This window comes from Oratosquilla oratoria, chromosome 26 (assembly GCF_046742065.1).
Source record: "Oratosquilla oratoria isolate Oo_2021 chromosome 26, ASM4674206v1, whole genome shotgun sequence".
Taxonomy (NCBI): Eukaryota; Metazoa; Arthropoda; class Malacostraca; order Stomatopoda; family Squillidae; genus Oratosquilla; species Oratosquilla oratoria.
Window position 1 is genome coordinate 7,450,866 of NC_134802.1, and position 22,326 is coordinate 7,473,191.

Below are 22,326 nucleotides of genomic sequence, written 5' to 3' on the forward strand. Positions count from 1 at the left end.
AGAGAGAAAATAAAAGAAAAATGAGGATAGAAACAAAAACAAAGAACTGAAGAAAGAGGTCAAAGAGCAAATACAAGCCCAGTGACCGAAAAAGTGGGAATCAATCAAAGAGACAGATCTCCTTGAAATAAAAAATCAGTGGGAACAGGAACGTGAAAATCAGAAAACAACTTTCAAAGAAATAGTACAACAGCAGATAGAGGAATATGTGAAATTAAAGTAATCAAAGAAAAGGAAAACTGGGCGAGAGACACAGTGGATAAAAAAAAAAAAAAATGCATTGTGATTTATGGTATAACAGAAAAATACAATGTATACAAATACCAAAGAGTAAAAGAAGAGAAAGAAATTGCAAAGGAAATTCTGAAAGTGGTTCAGGATGAAGGCCAAGAATTAGATAAAGAGATTGACAAGGTGCATAGAATGGGCACATACTCTAGAGGAAAACTCTATAGGCCATTGAAAATCAAACTGACTCAAATGATAGCTGAAGAGATACTATCAAAAGCGACAACACTAGCTAACAGTGAAAATTATAAAAATGTGTGGATAAAAAAGGAAACAAGCACTGAGGAAATAGAGAAAGATAAGGCACTAAGAAATGAAGCAAATGAAAAAAAAACAAGAGAACATAAGACTGAAAAAAATAAGTTTTTTTTTAGGGTACTTGATCTGAGGCTGAGAAAATGGTACATCAGAAAAAAAGAAACATAAAAAAAAAAAAAAAAAAAAAAAAAAAATAATAATAATAATTAAAAAAAAAAAAAATGGCATACACAAACATGGATGATATTTCTGGAATAAATGAATTAAATGACTGTCTGTTAATAGAGGAACCAGACATAATGGGAATTGTGGAGACAAAATTGAAAGGTCCTCTATCATCAGGTATGGTGGGACAAGGCCTATACAATCATTGGGTGAAAAATATAATGGATAAACAGGGGGAGGAGTCATATTATTGACTAGAAAGGGCTTAAATGTGACAAAGATAACAGAAGGAAAATATAATGTGGAAATTATGATGATTAAAGTTCTGAATAGTAAAATGAAAAGTAGTACATTTATAGTAGTATATGTACCTCCAAAAACACAGGCTTGGTCTGAAAGTGATCATTCCAAGTTACTGGAAGACACAAAGAATGCATTATCTGAGTTACTGATAGATGGAGGAAACATAGTAATTATGGGTGACTTTAACTCAAAGGAAATAAATTGGGAAGAAATGACAGTAAAAGGTGGAGAAGAACTCTGGGGCAACACTCTACTGGATATAACCATTGATTATATAATGACTCAATGGGTCAAGAAAAATACTAGATATAACAGAAATATGAACCATCAAGACTAGACTTCATACAGTCCAACCTCGGTTTTTGAATATAATTTGTTCCTAAAATCTGTTCTAAAACTGAATTGTTCAAAAACCAAATCATATTTTCCCATTACAAATAATGTAAAAGAGATTCATTTCCAAGCACAAGATGAATGCTTATTTACCTAATTACACTTTATATATCATATAATAAATAAAACATAAAAGTGTAAATCAAACAAAAAACATAACAGAAGTAAATTTAATGACAAAGCAACACAGTTATTATGTGATGTATGTACTGTACCCTTATGGCTGCGATGTGATGGCATAGGCGGATGGAGACAAGGAAGGGAAAGGGGTGAGTTATTGCTTGGATAGGGAATCCCCTTTCATAAAAACTTCTAGTGATTCTTGTTCAGGTATTTCTTCTCTTCTCTTTGGCTCATGTAGATCTTTCTCTTGGGTTTCTTTCCTTTTTTCTTTCATTAAAAACATTTCTAATGTTTGTTTTAGCCTGTGCTGTAAATTTGTTCTGAAATATGACATGAAATTGTCACTGAAAAGATTTAATGCTCTATGTGCTAACACAGTGTCTGGGTGGTATTTTTCTACAAAATTTTGAACACTATCCCATTTAGCACAAATTTCTTTGATTAAGGAACTTGGCATATCTTCAATTCTTTCCTCCTCAGCCAATTTCTCTTGCTGTTCATTTTGAAGGTGTACAAGCTCTTCGGTGGTAAGCTGAGTATTGTGGTCTTCCACCAGTTCTTCAATATCTTCACTGTCGACCTCCAAGCCCATACTTTTCCCATAGAAACAATCTCTTCAATAATAGCATTGTCCTCCACAGCAGCAGCAGATCCAACAGTTTCAAACCCCTCAAATTCTCTCTCTGGTACACAGCCTGGCCAAAGGTTCTGTTATGCTTAATTCATGGTTCTAGTACTCACTTGGTTCCAAGCATTATCAATAAGATTAACACAACTCAGGATATTGAAATGGTCTTTCCAAAATTCCCTCTGAGTTAACTGAGTTAACTTGAAAACACTTATGAAACATGGCTTTAGCGTAATGTTTCTTAATATTAGCTATGACTTGATCCATAGGTTGGATTAGAGGTGTTGTGTTAGGTGGCAGGAATTTGACCTTAATTAAATCATACTCCCAAAGTCAATTTTTTTCTTGCAAGTATTTTCTAACACTTGGGGCAAAAACCTCATGAATCCATTCTGTAAAAAATTGTCTTGTCACCCAAGCCTTTGTATTAGCTCACCACATTACAGGCAATTTACTTTTCATAACATTTCTTTTGAAAACTCTTGTATTATTAGAATGATACACTAGCAATGGTTTGACCTTGAAATCACACTTGCGTTACTGCACAGCAGAAGAGTAAGTCTGTCTTTCATTTGCTTGTGCTCAGGCAGCGATTTTTCCTCTTTAGTGATATAGGTTCTTTATGGCAATTTTTTGCAGAATAATCTCATTTCATCAGCATTAAATACCTGTAGGGGGAGAAAACCCCCTTTCTTTATAAAGTCACCAAACTCAACCACAAATATTTCCACCATTTCCTTGTTTGAACTCACCATCTCACCATGCCTAACTACATTGTGAATTTCACTTCTGTTCTTAAATTTTTCAAACCATCCTCAACTTGCTTTAAATACAAAATCAATAGCACTTGTACCAGGGCTTTTCTTTACTAGATCATTGTAAATTGCTAATGCTTTCTCACATATAAATGCTTCAGAGATACTGTCACCTGCTGTTTCTCACTTATATAAACTAGCAACAACTTTTCCACTTTCTTAATTATTTGCGGTCTTTGTTTATTAATAATGGTCACTCCTTTTCCAACATCAGCCAACTTTATCACTTCTTTATTCCTGTGAATAGTGCAAATTGTAGACTTTGCTATACCATACTCCACAGCAAGATCAGATACACGAAAGCAATTTTCGCGTTTTGTGATCATTTCTTTCTTCACTTCGATTGCTTTCCTCACAACTTTTCTTTTTCCTTGACCAGTATCACTTTTTGCTTTCTTTGGAGCCATGACTATGGGCTAGTGTAGGAAAAATAAATCCTGAATGCAATAAAATTGATAACGAAAGCACAGCGCAACTATTCAGTTCAGCGGTCAACAGAGAGCTGCTAACTCTTCGTCAGCAGCCACGTGTCTGTGTCATTCAAGAACCGAAATTTTGTTTGAAACACAGAGGTATTTCCAGCTTAAATTTCTAATTAAAAAACCGATTTGCTCGAGTTCAGAGATGTTTAAGAACTGAGGTTTGACTGTATTCACATCTGAGCCTGAAATCATGGACAAAATTAATTATAAGACACCAATTGGAAAGATAAACCACATACTAATAGAGTTCAAACTAAGATAACAAAATTATGTGAGAAGAAATGAGAAACATGGAGAAGGAAGATAAACAAAACTGACTTTGTAATTTTTTTCTTTTTTTAATGCTAACTGGGAAAATGTTCAAATGAAGAAACAAAGATGGAAGAGAAATGGAACATATTAAAAGAAAAATACAAGGTGGGAACAGATAAACATGTACCAAAGAAGAAACAAAAACGGGTTCCCATACAGTGTTGATATAACAAAAAGTATAGTGAAGCTAAAGATACAAGAGCCAAAGCATGGAAAAGATGGAAAAAAAAAAAAAAAAAATTTACCAAATGACAAACATACATCAAACTCAGAAACGAATATGTAGATATACACAGGGAGGAAAAAAGAAACTATGAAAAAGATATAATAGATAAATGCACAGACCAACCTAAACTAATTTACAGATATATAAATGATAAACTAAAAGACAAACATGAAATAGTGAAATTTTGCAAAGGAAATCAAGAATATATAGATGATGTAGAAATGGCTGAAATTATGATCAGGCATTTTAGGTCTGTATTCACAATTGAAAGCCCATAAATTTGGGAGAAATGACAGCAAGGAAGATCCCCGAAATAAAAAAATAACGGTAACACAGAAAGAAATATGGGACCAAAAAAAAACCTTGACATCAGAAAGTCACACGGGCCACATGGAATTGCAAATTGGATATTGAAAGAGTATATAGATGAACTAATGGACAAAATACACAAGATATTCTCACTTAAAGAAGGAAAAGTACCACAAGATTGGAAAAATGCAAATAGTGTACCAATATACAAAGGAGACAAAGAAAATCCAACAAACTATAGACCAGTATCCCTTACAAGCACAGTAGCAAAAATATGCAAAAAAGTTTTTAGGAATAAATGGATTAAATACTTGATAGGGAACCAAATACTAAATCCTATACTATTTGGTTTTAGAAGTGGAAGATCATGTACCACAATATTAATAGGCTTTTACTCAAGATTAATAGAAATAATACAAAAAAGAGACGGATAGGTGGACTGTGATTTCTTGGACTTACAAAAGGCTTTTGACAAGTACCACATAAAAAGCTACAAAGAAAAATTTAAATAATAGGTGGAATATAAGGAATCTTATTGGAATGGATGGAAGATTTCTTGAACGGGAGAAAAATGAGGGTGGTACTTACAGACAAGAACTCAAATTGGGAAGATATGATGTGGGCTCTGATAATGTTTGCCATATATATAAATGATATGGAAGGTGTGGAATGTTACATGAACTTCTTTGCAGATGATGCAAAACTACCAAAGAAAGTACAGAGGAAGACTGCATATCACTTCAAGAAGACCTGGACAAAGTCTGGAATTGGAGTCAGATGTGTGAACTTCAACATTAAGAAATGTAGTATAATGGAATTTGGAAAAAACAAAAATAGAATATCAGATCAATATAAAATTGGTACAAAGGAAGTTAAAAAGAGTCAACTCAGAAAGGGACCTAGGAGTAACTATCACAAATGACATGACACCAGACAAACATGTCAACAAATTAGTTTGAGAAACTTTTAACTTATTAACCTCTTCACTCCGGGGCACATCGCACGTCTGGCAGCATTAGCTGCCCGACGTGCGATGTTGTGTCATAATAATCGCATTATAAGAAATAAAGTCAGTGCTCAATTGTTCGTTCTCTTTCACCCGTGTATTTTGATAACCATAGAAAATTGATGAAGCCAGTTTAGAGAGAATGGAAATTACGTAGGTACGACTACAATAAATATAATCAAGATGCCGACGTCTGCATCATCGAGTACCCACTTGCTCCTCATGCCGCCTACGTAGGCGTCACCGTATGGGAGTGGTTAAGATCAATTAAAGTAGCCTTTGACTACATGGATGACGAAATGATAAAGAAAATATTAATTTCCATGGATAAGACCAAAATTGGAATATGCTTCGACACTATGGATATGTACTTCTAAAAAAACATAAAGAAACTAGAAACAATTAAAAAAAAAAAAAAAAAGATGGCACCAACACTCTCTAATTTGACATACGAACAAAGACTGGATAAACTAAATCTACCAACCCTGGAACAAAGAAAAGAAAGAGGTGCTTTGCTAACCATCTATATAATTATAAAAGAGATGGAAATTCTTGATAGAGATGATTTACTAATGTGGGACAGAAGAAAAACAAGAGGACACGAGAAGAAACTTAAGAAGGACAGTTCCAGAAGAGATCTAAAAAGGATAGTTTTTTACACTGAATGATAGATCTCTGGAACAAACTGAATGAGGAAACAGTGAGTGCTAAAACTGTACAAGATTTTAACCTCTTCACTCCGGGGCACATCGCATGTCTGGCAGCATTAGCTGCCCGACGTGCGATGTTGCGTCATAATAATCGCATTATAAAAAATAAAGTCAGTGCTCAATCGTTGGTTCTCTTTCACCCATGTATTTTGATAACCATAGAAAATTGATGAAGCCAATTTAGAGAGAATGGAAAATACGTAGGTACGACTACAATAAATATAATCAAGATGCCGACGTCTGCATCATCGAGTACCCACTTGCTCCTCATGGTAAATTAAAATACTGAGAAGTAATCATCAAGTTAACAGTGAGTGGTAAAGTCTTAGAGGAGGCCTCAGCTCACACAGAAATAATGAACGAGAGCAATTTTTTAGGGGAAAGTGAGGGTAACAAGAATTCAGGTTTAGAAGATATAAATGTAGAAGTATGGGAAGAGCAAAATCTTTTGGCATCATTCGATGTGACAAAAGTTTCAGGATTTGATGGGACCTCAAACTGGATACTTAAAGAATGTAGGGAACAACTAGTGGTCATGATTCAGTCTTATTACATGTTCACTAAAAGAGGGCATTGTGCTGCTTGATTGGAAAAGGGAAAGATGATGCCAATTCACAAAGGTGGAAGTAAGGAGACACCACTAAAATATAGACATCAAAGACCAGCACAATAGTGAAATTATGTGAAAAGACTGTGAAAGATAGATGGATCAAATATCTTGAGGAGATTGTCATGGCCACGTTCACGATACCCCGACCATGACAATATGTTGTAGCGAAGGAGCCCAGATCCAAGAGAAACAATGAGCCCCTTTGTGCGCAGGGACTCTATGGACAAGAAGTGCGCGCGAATGTGTCAGCGGAGGAGTACGAAATCGGTGACCTCGCCGATATCAGGTCAAGGGGCACGCACGCCAAAACCAGGCGGCGACGTAGAGCCAACATATAAAGTCACATTACATTGTAGAATTAAGGTATCAGGTAGAAATTATTTTGTGAGCCCTCTCCACACAAGAATAAAGGAAATGGTGGAAGTGTGGAGTTGGGTAAATAGAATTAGGATAAATTAATTAAGTACATGTTAGCACCTGTGCTATGACGCTGGTGTCGTGCGGTCTGTGTATATAAGAAGGGGAGCAGTGGTCCTTACCCCACCCCGTTCCTGCACCGCACTCTGTTCTTGCTCAACATTGGTAAGAGATATATATATTTATACTTTTATACTGTGCTAGAAAATCTATTCCCGTTGCTTTTTCCATTGCTTTTCTTTATCCCCGCGAAGAGAAAGAATATCCAAAACGAGGCTACGTTTTGAATCTAATATTCTAGATTGAAGGAACTACTCGAATCCTAAGTCTCGATTCGATGTATAAACTCAAACATAGAGCCTAGATTCGTGACAAGATGAACATTCTGACAAAAAGTCTTCAGATCTGGAAGGCCATGTATGTTGAACTTTTAACCTATTACTCAAGAGTGATTGATGTGCTGTAAAAAAGAGAGGGGTGGGTGGACTGGGTGTACCTTGTCCTTCATAAGGCTTTTTATGAAGTAACTCATAGTCATCTTATGTGGAAACTGGGGCATGCTGGGCTATTAAGAGACAAACTACTCAAATGGATGAAAGATTTTTTTGAAGAGAAGATACATGAGGACAGTAGTAAATTATAAGATGTCAACATGGAAAGCAGTAATGAGTGGCATACCACATGGTTCAGTGCTTGCACCAATATTTCTTGTATGTCAACATGTTTGTAGATGATGCAAAAATCAAGAGAAGAGTGAAAAACCAGGACAGTAGACTATTGACATATGAACTGCTGCAGAAGATTAAAATGGTTTTTCACTATATGGTTGAAGAGATGATAAAAAAATTAATTGAAACCCAAATCTATCCAAGATTGGAATTTGTATCAGTGGTATGGTCCCTACATAGAGTAAAGGATATAAGCAAGATTGACAGAATACAAAGGGCAGCAACCAAACTGGTTCCCAGCATGGCAGACAAACTATATGATATGAAAAATAGAAAATATGCAGTAATTTATGTCCCGCCTAAAACTCACACATGGAATGAAAGTGAACACTCCAAAATGCTGGAAGACACAAGACAAACACTAAATGAAACACTAAAGAAAGAAGGAAATCTGGTAATTATGGGTGATTTTAACTTGAAAGAAATATGTTGGGAAGAAATGACTGTGAAAGGTGGAGAAGATCACTGGGGAAACATATTACTGGAAATGACCATTGATTACACATTGACGCAATGGGTCAAGGAAAATACCAGATATAGAAATAACAATGAACCCTCAAGATTGGATTTGATATTCACATCAGAACCCGAAATTGTGGATAAAATCGAATACAAGATACCAACTGGAAAAAGTGATCACATACTACTAGAACTAGAATTAAATAAAGAAACAAATATAGAAGTAAATGAAAAACACAGAAAAGGAAGACTAATGTATAACAAAATGGATTTTAGGAACTTGGAAAATTCTTTCAAGAAGCAAATTGGGAAAAATTTAATGATGAAGAAACAAAGGTGGAAGAGAAATGGATACTGTAGAAGGAAATCTATAATGAAAGAGTGGACAAGTATGTACCTAGACAAAAACAGGAAAGGGTATACAGGTAGTCGTCGACTTACGACCTATGCGACTTACGACTGATCGACTTTACGACCACGAGATAGTGCAATAATATTTAACATTTAATAGAGTAATAGAATTGCAATGTTATGTCTGGCAGCGCAGAACAATTACTCCGCCCGCTGCGAGACGCTAGTACAATAGTTTTGGCAGGCTGCTGACAGCGTTAGCATCCCAGACAGCTAAATATTCTTTCAATTTTTTGTTTGAAGTAAAATCTTTCCTAATTTTGCATTGCATTTTGTATTTTTGTATTTCTATATGTTTTGCAATTAATAAAATGTAACAATATTTTTTTATGCCTAGGCTAGTTTGTCGATAACAGTATGTTCGGTACAGTACGTAAACGGAAATAATGTGTTTTGAAATAGAATAATTCCTAATTTTGCCTTGCATTTTGTATTTTCATATGTTTTGCAATTAATGAAATGTAAAAGTAAAACTTTTTTATGCCTAGTCTGTTGTCGATAACAATATGTTCGGTACAGCATTTTGTATTTTTGTTTTGCGATTAATAAAATGTAACAGTAAACTTTGTTTATGCCTAGTCTGTTGTTGATAACAATATTTTCGGTACAGTACGTAAACGAAAAGAATGTGTTTTGAAATAAAAAAAATGTCCGAATTTTGCCTTGCAATGATTTTATTGTAACCAACAAAAAAGTATTTGTAGGTCAAAGATAACAGGACTTTATTCAGTATGCGTAGGCCTAGGCTACGTTTCCTAACGAAAATTATATAAAAAAGTTAATGAATATTAAACAATGTAGCTCAAAAATAATAAGATTTTATTCAGTATGCATATGTTTCTTAAAGAAAGTCTGATGGTAAAATAATAAAAAGGTTAGAAAATACTCGTACAGTATTAGATATCATAGGTTAAAGATGATAGGATTTTATTCAGTATGCTTATGCCTAGGCTACGTTTCCCAAAGAAAATCAGATAAAATTATAAAGTTCAAAGATGCTAAGATTATTTCAGTATGCTAAATATAATATACAATATATATATACAGTAACAAAAATATTTAAAGGGTAATATATACTGTATATATATATAAAGACCGACTTGCGTCCAGATCGACTTACGACCTGTCTGTCGGAACCGAACAGTCGTAAGTCGACGACTACCTGTACATAAAATCCTGGTACAATAAAAAGTGCAGTGAGGCGAAAGACAGAAGAGATAAAGCCTGGAAATGATGGAAAAAGGGGAAAAAAAAAAAAAAATCTGAGAAATTGAAAATGTACACCAAACTAAGAAATCAATATGTAAAAATATGTAGGGAAGAAAACAGAAATTATGAAAAGGACATAATAGACAAATGTAAAGATCAACCCAAATTATTCTATAGATATGTAAACCTCAAACTAAAAAATAAACAGGAAATACTTAAATTACGTCAAAGTAAGAGAGAATACACAGAAGATATAAAAATGGCAGATATTATGAACAAACATTTCAAATATGTATTCATCAAAGAAAAAGAAAATCTACAAAACTGTGATCAAAGAAATGAAGTAAGATTTCCTCCAATGAAGGAATTAAATATTACTGAGAATGAAACAAGGAATCAAATATTAAAGCTTGACATTAACAAATCACATGGCCCAGACAGAGTTGCAAACTGGATATTAAAGGAATGTATTGATGAACTAACAAGAAAAATATACAAAACAGTTGAATACTCGCTCAAAGAAGGAAAATTACCAGGAGAGAATCATCAAAGATAGATGGACAAAATATCTGGGGGAGAACAATATACTGAACCCGAGGCAATTTGGATTCACACAGAGAAGATCATGTACCACCTATTTGATTTGTTTCCATTCAAGATTGACTGTATTGCAAGAAAGGGATGGCTGGGCAGACTGTGCATTCCTGGACTTACAAAAGGCATTTGATAAGGTACTACACAGAAAATTGATATATAAACTGGAAACAATAGGAGACATACATGGAAAACTATTGAATTGGATGGAGGATTTCCTACATGGAAGAAAAATGAGAGTAGTGCTCAGAGACAAATATTCAAAATGGGAAATAATGAGTTGTGGCATCCCACAGGGGTCAGTACTAGCTCTGACAATGTTTGCTACCATATATTTCCGTGTATAAGACGACCTTTGTATAAGACGAGGTACAAAATTAGAGCAAATCTTTATGAATTTATCTCATATCGGTAGTATAAGACGACTGCTAAATTACAAAAGCATCAGTGTATCAAACCTAGCGTACAAAAAGAATTGTTTTGATTACGTTTATCAGCTGTTTTTTCTGCTTTTTCTCTTTACTTTCTCATTACTTATCTGTATCCTTATACCAGATAAATTACTTACTGTATCCTTATAAATTCAAAATAAATGAAATAACAAAGCAAATCATATATCATGATTTTCTGAGAACACACGTCAACTTACTACCGTAACAAAAATTATTTGTTTACGTTCCTGGTTCGACGTAGCTCACTCCACCGCATCACTTGATGTTCTCTGCGAGTTTGTTATTAAAGCTTGGGAAAGTGTTAAGGTCGAAAGTATCGTAAAATCTTTTAAAAAATGTGGAATCTCTAATGCCATGGATGGCACTGAAGATGATTTATTGTATGAAAGTGATGACAAAGCCGAAGTCAACTCACTGGAACCGGACTGGGATCCCTACAATGACGGCATATTTGAGGAATCTTGTGATATGTTCAAACAACTTTTCGAAACAGAGTGTGATGATTGTGACGAGTTTGAAGGGTTTCATATAAATAAATAAAGTTTTATCATGTTTTAAGTTTTAAATGTAATGTAATGTAATTTTATTGAAAATAAAGGTTTTAGAAATACGTTAGATGTATAATATTGATGATGATTAGAAATTAAGTTTTATAATTTCATAATCTTAAAATTTTCTATGTTTTAAATGCAACTACTGTAACATATTTTTTTATTGATAAATAAACGTTTTATGTACTGTAATCCAAAATTGTTATTTTCAGTCTTAAAAATTACTGAAAAGTTAGCGTAAGAAAAAGGTTGCTATGAACGCAACCAGTGCTCGATGTTTACATTTTTTTCAGCTGTGTTAAATGTGTTTACATAGAGTAGTTAAAAGTACCGTAATTTCATTAATATAAAATTATTCCTCGAATTTATCAACAATTGCCATTTACTATAAAGATATGCCAATAATATATAAGGTAAATATGGTTTAATTACCTTTATTACCAGTTCTTATCATAATGTGAATCATTTCCTGTGTATCAGTGGTTATCGGCAGGCTAGCCTACCAAGTCATCTCATGTAGAATTCAAGGTCTGATTTTTGATAATGGTAGTATAAGACGACCCCCAATTTTAAGGGGTGAATTTTTGGATTTTAGGGTCATCTTATACGTGGAAATATACGGTATATATGTGAATGACATGGATGAAAGTAATGAATGTTACATGAACATCCTTGCGGATGGTACAAAGTTATTAAAGAGAATAAATTCCAAAATAGGCTGTGAGTCATTACAGAGTGATCTGAACAAAGTCTCAGAGTGGAGCAAGAGATGGGAAGTAGAATTCAACATCAAGAAATGCAGTATAATCGAATTTGGGAAAAGCAAGAATAGGAGATCAGGACAGTATAAAATTGATGGAAAAGAAGTAAAGAAAGTAAATTCTGAAATGGACCTAGAAGTAATTATCAACAAAGACATGTCACCACATAAACATATAAATAAAATAGTTGGATAAACATACAATTTGTTGAGATCAATAAAGGTGGCCTTTAAATACCTGGATAAGGAAATTATTAAAAGATATTACAAACACTGATAAGGCCAAAACTGGAATATACAGCACTGATATTGTCACCCAGTACAAAAAAGAATATAAGAAAATTAGAAAGAATACAAAGTACAATGACAAAGATGGCCCCAATACTTTCAAACTTGACATATGAACAAAGACTGGCTGAACTGGAACTGCCAACCCTGGAACAAAGAAGAGAACTAGGGGACCTACTAATCATCTCCAGAATTATGAAAGGAAAAGAACTACTTGATAGAGAGGACTTATTACAGTGGAACTGAGGAAAAACAGGACATATAATAAAACTCAAAAAGGACAGCTACAGAAGAGACCTGAAAAAGAATAGCTTGCCACATAGAGTGATAGATATATGGAACAAATTGGACGAAAAAATAAGTGTGTGCAAACACAATACAAGAATTTAAGAACAAACTTGATCTTGCGAGATACAAAAACAGGTCACCACAAGCATAGCTCCCCTTCCCGTAAAATACAACTAGGTACAACTAGATAAATACAAGCAGCAGAAATGAGAGTCCTGAGAATGATCCATGGAGTGACTAGACATGATAGAATTAAAAATGAAGAAATTAGGGAGATATGAATAACATCTGTGCTTAAGATAATTGAAAAGAACAAACTGAAATGGTATGGGCATGTTAAAGGAACAGAAGACACAAGACATGCAAAGAAGTTCTTGGAGTGGGTTCCTCCTGCTAGGAAGCCAGTAGGACACCCCAGGAAATGATGGACACAAGGAGTGGAAGAAACTGCTGAACAAAGAGTAAGAAAATTGTTAGAAATAATTAGAGATGATGACTTTTGGAACAGAGGTCTTTGGCAAAGGCATAGCCTACCTTGCATTTGGTGAGAAAGGTGATAAAGTATGATAAATTGCAGAGTAAGAGATGGGACTCACTGAGCATTGCTCCTTTTCTGTACACTCAGATAACAAAACAAGCACTCCATGATAAACCTCCAAATTCTAAAATTCACCTGGTTCCAAAGACATCAACCTAAGGAATCATTCCCAATACAAGTGAAAACCACACTGGGATGGCTGTGTTCAGGTCACCACCCTACATTAAAACAGTACCAACACAGAACTGTCCTGATTAGACTTGAATGCAACTACTATACATTGTACAATGCCTTGCCTCTCAATCTTAACAGACAACACTTCTTCTCTGGGTAACTTGTAAGCCAAGTGGTGGTAATGGGTGGCTACCTAGGACCCATAGGTCTCCTGTAAAGAGACCTAGGGGCAATGGATCGAGTGTTGGTGAAAAAGAAAAATTGTGGAATTTTCAGAGGCTACTGAAAAAAATATGTACCACTATTCCTTAAAATGAAGGCAATATCTAATTAATCATAATATTTATTAAAACAGAAAATGCTTAGATGGGTGATAACACTGGTTTATCAGCATGAATCTCGCAGTTACGAAAAGAATTATATGATATAATCAATGATAATGTAACCTACCTGCTGCACCAGAGATCATGAAGGCATCCCCTGCATTTCCATGCTTTGCAACTGTTGAGTAAACCATCACTTCACCTTGTTTCACCATACCTGGAATGAAAGCAAATATTATATATACATGCATAAAAGACAATCTGTCACTTGACAGACATATCGGCAGGATTGTGGGAGAGACATATGAACAACTGCAGATCAAATAGGCGTTTTACTATATGGATGGAGAGATGATGAAAAAACTCATTAAAACCCTGATCTGTCCAAAACTGGAACATGTATCAGTAGTATGGTCCCCACACAGAGTGAAATATAAGCAAGATTGAGAGAATACAAAGGGCAGCTTAAACAATATGAGGGAAGACTAAAAGCACTGGGCCTACCAACTTTGAAAGATCAAAGAGAAAGAAGTGATATTACAGTATTCAGGTCACTAAAGGGGGTAGATTGCAATGACAGAAGAGATCTGATTAAAGATGGGAGGGCTCTAAGAGGCCATGGGAGCAAATAAAAAAGACCACATGTTTAAAGGATATGAAAAAATATAGTTTTCCATATAGATGCATACTTGGAATAGCTTAGGAAGTGATATAGCCCAAGCTCAAACAACACATGAGTTTAATCTAAATATGATAATTGGAAATCAAGGATATAGTTTAAGTTGGACCTGTACATGAATTTGAGGCTAGGTATTAGAAAAAAAAAATAAAGAATAGGAGATGGGACCCAATGAGTGTTGCTCCTTTCCTGTATACTACAGTCAGGGAAATATAGAGTATACAAGGAAAGACTGAAGAAGTTGGAACATCCCGCATTAGAACAAAGAGAGACAACTTGATAATATTCAAACTGAAAACAGGTTTGGAAAATGTGGACGGAATAGAGAAACTGAAAAAACAAACCTGTAGATGTCAAGAAGTATACATTTCCACACAGGTGTGTAGATTTAAGGAATAAGATGAAAATATAACTCATGCCAACACTATAAAAGAATTCAAGGCAAGGTTTGACTAGTGGAGAAAAAGAGATGGGACCCCATGAGGATTGCTCCAATCCCATATACTACAATTAGGTAAATACCAGGGGTGTAAATACCCCATTTGGGGTATTGGCTGCATGTTATTGTTTCTAAGTAGCATGCAGCTGATACTTTAGGGTCTATATGGGGCGTCCCTACATACCAAAGCCACACATCATTTTGTCTCTTTGTTCAAAGAGAAATGATACTTTATTATACAGATGCTCCTCAACTTATGTTTTAGTTACGTTCTGAACGGCCGAACGTAATGTGAAAATGAACATAAGTTGTTACTGTATGTTCCCGTAATGTATGACCGTTCATACTGTACTATATATCCATAAATTCTATTACCGTTTCTTATAAAACACCCCTAAATCATTAATTATAAACATAACATTGTAAAATAATAACATTAATTTAAAATAAATCAAATTCAAGCAACATAAAGTGAGATGGTGGAGGAGAAGGAGGAGGGGGAGGAGGAGGAGGCAAGGCACGTTTAGTCTGTTGTTTGTGCCATGTAAACAATAGACGCAGCGTCATGCGTAAGTATCGTTTGAACGTCTCGTACTACGGAGAGTGCGCTAAACTCAAAAATTCACTCAAACAATTTTTTTTTTTTACAATTTTTTTTACAGTCAGTTCAAACGTAAAATAAAAAAAACTAAAATGAATGAACGTAAGTAGAGGAGCGTCTGTACTGTGATTGTCCCTCTGTTATACTGTCCCCTCACCCCTTGTTACTGTCCTGTACCATTTCTCTGAATATTCATTTCCTTTTTTTGCCTGACCCTGTGGTGGGAGAAAAGAATATCACCATCAAGTCTTCCCACTTGAGTCATATGAGGCAACAAAAAATGGGACAGGGATAGGACTAGGCATCCTTCTCCATGTAGCCCCACAGGGGACATTTCTAAAAAAAAAAGTAAAGGCATAAGAGGGTCTAGGAATTTTCCAACCAGTATCCTATGGTTTGGGTCTTTTAATGTGCGTGGATATGGTACAGATGTGAGTAAAGGGGAAGAGATAGGCAGAATGTTTGTGAGAAGAAAGATGGATGTGTTGGCATTAAGCGAAACAAAGTTGACAGGGAGGGGCAAGTGTGAGTTTGGGAGTTTAGTTGGGAGGTTCTCAGGAGTGAAGAGAGGATGAGGGAGAGAAGGGGTGGCTATACTAGTAAGTGAAGAGATAGGTAAGCATGTAGTGGAGTGGAAGGAGGTTTATTCAAGGTTAATGTGGATGAAGGTGAACCTGAGAAGGGAGATGTATTTACCTAGTTGTACTATATGGGATGGGAGCTATGCTAGTAATGATCCGTCTTTGTATCTTTCAGCATGAAATTTGTTCTTAAATTCTTGAATAGTATTTGCACACACTGCTGCCTCATCCAATTTATTCCAGATATCCACCACTCTGTGCGGGAAGATATTCTTTTTCAGATCTCTTCTATATCTATCCTTTTTGAGTTTCTTTTCATGTCCTCTTGTTTTTCTCTTGTCCCACTTTAATAAAACATCTCTTTCTAGGACTTCCATTCCTTTCATAATTCTGTAAATAGTCAGTAGATCTCCTCTTTCTCTTCTTTGTTCCAGAATTGGTAATTCCAATTTGGACAATCTTTGTTCATATGTCGATTTGGAGAGTGTTGGTACCATCTTTGTTGTTGCTCTTTGTATTCTTTCTAATTTCTTTATATTCTTTTTAGTACTGGGTGTCCATAGTGTTGCAGCATACTCCAATCTTGGTCTTATCAGTGTAACTAATATTTTCTTTACCATTTCCTCATCCAAATAGTCAAAAGCCACTTTCATTGACCTTAGTAAATTGAAGGTTTTTCTATTTTGTTGATATGCTTGTCTGGTGACATGTCTTTCCTGATAATTACTCCTAGGTCCCTTTATGAACTCACTTTTTTTACTTCCTCTGCACCAATTTTGTATTTTCTCGATACTCTATTTTTACTTTACAAACTCCATTATACTACATTTCTTGATGTTAAAGTTCACTTCCCACTTTTGACTCCATTTCCAGACTTTATCCAAGTCTTTCTGTAGTGATTCACAATCTTCCTCAGTGCTTACATTCTTTAATATTTTTGCATCATCTGCAAAGACATTCATATAACATTCCACACCTTCATCCAAGCCATTTCTATATATGGCAAACATAATCTGAGCCAATACTGAACCTTGTGGGACACCACTTATTATTACTTTCCAGGTCAAGTATTTGTTTGTACTACCCTCATTTTTCTTCCAGTCAAGAAATCTTCCATACATTCCAATAATTTTCCTTTAATAGCACCTTTAGCAAATGCTTTTTGTAGACCTAGAAAAGCACAATCCGCCCATCCATCCCGTTCTTGTATTATTTCTATTAGTCTCGAGTAGAAGCAAATCAAGTTTGTGGCACATGTCTAAATCCAAATACTATTGGATTCAGTATATTTTTTTCTTCCAGATATCTAACCCATCTACTTTTGATAATTTTTTTTCAATTATTTTTGTTACAGTGCTTGTAAAGGAGATGGTCAACAGTTGGATTTTCCTTTTCCCCTCCTTTATATATTGGTACAATATTTGCATTTTTCCAATCCTATGTTACCTTTCCTTCTTTGAGTGATTAATCAATTATCTTGTATATTTTGTCCATCAGCTCATTTATGCATTCTTTTAATATCCAGTTTGCAATTCCATCCGGACCATGTGATTTTCTGACAAAGGTTTTTTATTTGGTCTCTAATTTCCTTCTGTGTCACAATTATTTCTTTCACTGGGGATCTTTCTCTCTGTATTTCCTTGCAGTTTTGTATATTTTCAATTGTGAATACCGATTTAAAATGTTTGTTCATAACAGCCATTTCTACATCTATATATTCATTATTCCCCTGGTGTAGTTTTACTATTTCTTGTTTGTCTTTTAGTTTACCATTCACATACCTGTAAAATAGCTAAGGTTGGTCCTTGCATTTTTTCTATAATGTCCTTTTCATAGTTTCTCTTTTCATCTCTGGGTTTTTGTAAGTGCATATGGGCCCGGTGGTGGGAAGAGTGTAGAGAAAAGGGAGGCTTTTTGGATAGATTTAAATGAGTGCTTAGAGAGATTAGGGAGAAATGTTAATATAGTGGTACTGGGAGACCTCAATGCTTGGGTAGGAAATGAACCAATAGGTGGAGTGGTTGGGAAGTGGCATTCCAGGATAAAAATTATACTGAAGAGTTGATGGTGATATGTCTAGAGAGTTGATGATAGCAAATACAGTGCTTAGGAAGAAAGTCAAGCACAAGTGCAAGTGGGAGAGGATGGTGGAAGGAAGGGTGGTAGAGCATTAATGGACTATAGAGTGGTAACCAGGAGGATAGTAAGAAGAGTTAGGGATGTACATGTTCTAAGGGGAATGGGGGAATATCAAATAATTTTTTGGAAGATAAGTTGAGGTAAGTTGATAGGTGGAGAAAGAGAAAAGGGACAGAAAGTAGGAAGGTGCTTAGAGGGAAAGGAGGTGTACAAGAAGCTGAGAGAGGAGTGGGATGGAGTGAAAGACAGAGTACAACTAGGAGTGGAGGAAGAATGGGGATGGTTCAAGGAGGAAGTCACATGGTGTACAAAGATGGTGTGTGGAAAAAGGAGGACAGGAAGAAATAGAAGGGTAGTGAGTGGTGGGATGAGGAAGCAAAGAAGGTTGTAGAAGAGAAGAAGTGAGCTTTCACGGATTGGTTACAAAATTGGACGAAGGAATATGAGAGGTACAAAGAAAAGAGAAGTAAAGCATAAGATAAAGGAAGAAAAGAGGTGAGCAAACATGAAATAAGGTAAGGGTATGACAGAAAATTTTGAAAGTAATAAAAAGATATTTTGGAAAAAAATTAAGAGAGGAAGAGGAGGTGAATCAAGTAAACAAGAGAAGGTAAAAGGTGCAGATGGAGAGATCATAATGGAAAAGAATGCAGTAAGAGGAGGATGGGCAGAGTATTTTAGGGAGTTGCTAAATGTGAAGGAGGAGAGGGAGGGAAAGGTAGTTGCATTGGGAAGCGGTAAGAAAATGACCGTGATGAGCGAGGAAAATAGAGGGGAAATAAGAAAAGATGAAGTGAAGGCAGTTGTTAAAATGATGAGATTAGGTAAGGCACCTGGGTTGGATGGATGCTATGCAGAATGTCTAAAACAAGGTGGTAGAGTGATGGTGGACTGGCTGGTGAGATTATCTAATGTTTAAGAGAGGGTAGTGCCGGAGAACTGGAGGAGTGCCTGTATAGTTCCACTTTACAAAGGAAAAGGGGACAAGTGTGAGTGTAGTAGTTTGAGAGGAATCAGCTTATTAACCACTTCGGTACGGGACTTAAATCTCACGGGCAGCAGCCAATGCCAGCCGTATGACGTGTCGTAATAATACTCGCATCATAAAATATAGTCACCGCTTATATCGTTCGTTCTCTCTTTCACCCACGAATTTTGAAAACCACAGAGAATGGGATTCAGGGCGCATTTGGGAGAATGTAAAAACACAGGGGCGACTACAATAAATATAATCAAGATGCCGATATGGCAGCGTCGCGAATCCACTTGCTCCTCATGACGCCTACGTGTGCGGCACCGTATGGAAGGGGTTAAGTGTAGTTGGGAAGGCTTATGGGAGGGTCTTGATTGAGAGGATTAGGAAAGGAACAGAGGGAGTAATTGGTGAGGAACAGTGTGGGTTTAGGACAGGTAGGGATTGCATAACTCAGATTTTTGTGGTAAGACAGATATGTGAGAAAGCTATAGGAAAAGGTAAGGATGTATTTTGGGTTTTTATGAATCTGGAAAAGGCTTATGACAAGGTAGACAGGAAGGCACTGTGGGTGGTATTGCAGATATATGGGATAGGAGGAAAGCTGTTAAGAGCAGTCCAGAGTTTTTACAAGAGTAGTAGAGCTTGTGTTAGGATTAGAAATGGAGAGAGTGAGTGGTTTGAGGTAAAGGTGGGACTTTGTCAGGGATGTGTTATGCTGTCCTGGTTGTTAAATTTATACATGGATGGAGTGGTATGAGAGTAAGGGTAGTGGGTCAGGGATTGGAGATGGTTAAAGAAAATGGAGAAAAGTGGGAGATAAGCCAGTTGTTGTTTACTGATGACACTGTGTTTGTGGCAGGATCAGAGGAGGAATTGAGGAAATTAGTGACAGAGTTTGGGAAGATGTGTGAAAGAAGGAAGTTGAAGATAAATGTGGGTGATGAGATGCACAAGGGGAGAGAGTGGCAGCAGACTGGAAGCGAGTATTAAGGGAGAGAGACTGGAGGAAGTGGATAGTTTTAGATACTTGGGTGCAAATGTGGCACAAAAGGGAGGAGTGGGGTTGGAGGTAGAATGTAGATTGAGAGAAGTAAGTAAATGCCTTGGGGGATTAAAAAGTGTAATTAGAAATAGACATTTGGAAATGGATGCTAGGAGATTGTATTTACCTAGTTGTATTAATAGGGAAGAGAGCTATGTTTGTGATGACCTGTCTTTGTATCTTTCACCATAAAGTTTTTCTTAAAATCTTGAATAGTGTTTGCACACACTGTTTCTTTGTCTAATTTGTTCCAGGTATCTATCGCTCTGTGTGGGAAGCTATTTTTTTTTTTTTTCAGATCTCTTCTGTAATAATCTTTTTCGAGTTTCTTTTCATGTCTTGTTTTTCCTTTGTCCCATTTCAATAAATCATTCTTATCTAAGATTTCCATTCCTTTTACAATTCTATAGTTAGTAGGTCTCCTCTTTCCCTTCTTTGTTCCAGAGTTGGTAATTCTAATTTGGACAGTCTTTGTTCATATATTATTTTGGAAAAAGTTGGTGCCAGTTTTGCTGTTGCTCTTTGTATTCTAATTTCTTATATTCTTTTTGGTACTGGGTGTCCATAGTGTTGTTGCGTACTCGAGTTTTGATCTTATTAGAGTAGTTAAATTTTTTTTTTACTATTTCCTCATCCAAATAGACAAATGCCACTTTTATTGGCCTCAATAAATTGTAGGTTTCTCCAACTATTTTATTAATATGTTTGTCCGGTGTCATGTCTTTGCTGATCATCACCCCAAGGTCTCTTTCCAAGTTTATTTTTTTGACCTCTTCTTCACCAATTTTATAATCCCTCGATATTCTGTTTTTTACTTTTTCCAAATTCCATTATACATACTACATTTCTTGATATTGAATTTCACTTCCCACTTTTGAGTCCATTTCCAGATCTTGTCCAAGTCTTGTTGTAATGAGTTGCAATCCTCCTCCATTCTTACTTTCTTTAGAATTTTTGTGTCGTCTGCAAAGAAATTAATATAAACACTACTAATTCATCAACGTCTTTTATGTATATGGCAAACATGATTGGGGCCAGTACTGATCCCTGTGCACCCCTTATCATTTCTTCCCAATTTGAGAATTTATCTCTAATTACTACTCTCATTTTCCTCCAAGAGTGACTGTGCCAACAGCGCTGTATAGGGCAGAAACATGGAACATAAGAGAGGAAGAAAGGAGTTTGAATGTGTTTGAGATGATGTGTCTGAGAAGTATGATAGGGGTTACTAGGCTGGATTGAGTGAGAAATGAAGAGGTGAGGAAGAGAACAGTGGTGGAAAGGGAGTTGGGAGATAGGGTTGATGAAAGAGTATTGGGATGGTTTGGATACATGGAAAGAATGAGTGAAGAAAGACTAGTAAAAGAGTTGTGGAAGGCAGATGTGGAAGGAGTGAACATGAGGGGGCGACCTAGGATGAGATGGATGGATGAGGTAAAAGGGGCATTGGAAAAGAGGGGAATGTCTGTTGAGGAATGGGGGTAAGGGAGTATGTGTGAGAAATAAATCGAAGCAGCCTGAAGGGATTTATCCACATCTCCTTTTCTGTATGAGGGGACAGAGAGGGGGGGTCGCCAATTTAATGAAGTGGCCTTGCTGTTGATGTGCTGTGTCTTGTGACACTGCTTCTCATCCAGGACAGTGGGCAAAATGCAGGCATGACCCATCATCCAGGAGATGCCAAGATTTTATGCTTTTCTTTTTGGGTACCTCCCTTGTAAGAGAGGAAAAGTCTTTGAAATATGTATGTAAAGTCAAAGTTGGGGTTGGTAAAATGTCTTGCAATTTCAACTCCTTTATATAACAAATTTTCCTGAAAGTTACTTTGCATTGTTGCCACTAAATAGCAAACATTAAATGTTTCCTAAGTGAAATTCAGAGGGGAGACCGAGATGCCAGCAAGGACCAGGATGAGACATATAGAATTGGTCGCTATTCTAGGGGTAGAAATCGACCTCTAAAGATAAAATTAAGGTCACAGATGGTAGTAGAAGACATATTTGAAAAAGTAGGCAACTTGACAAGGAGTGAAAAGTACAATAAGATATG

The 22,326-nt window shown here is 35.9% G+C and overlaps 1 protein-coding gene across 13 annotated transcripts in view; it reads right to left on the reverse strand.

The window, feature by feature from the left end:
* Positions 1-22,326, reverse strand: part of LOC143039374 (uncharacterized) — a 1,426,499-nt gene that overhangs the window by 1,103,293 nt on the left and 300,880 nt on the right. For all 13 annotated transcript variants that reach the window (XM_076209287.1, XM_076209284.1, XM_076209291.1 and 10 more), the window contains exon 5: positions 13,948-14,037. In XM_076209287.1, coding sequence (XP_076065402.1) covers positions 13,948-14,037 — 90 coding nt within the window. The remainder of the gene's footprint in view (positions 1-13,947; positions 14,038-22,326) is intronic.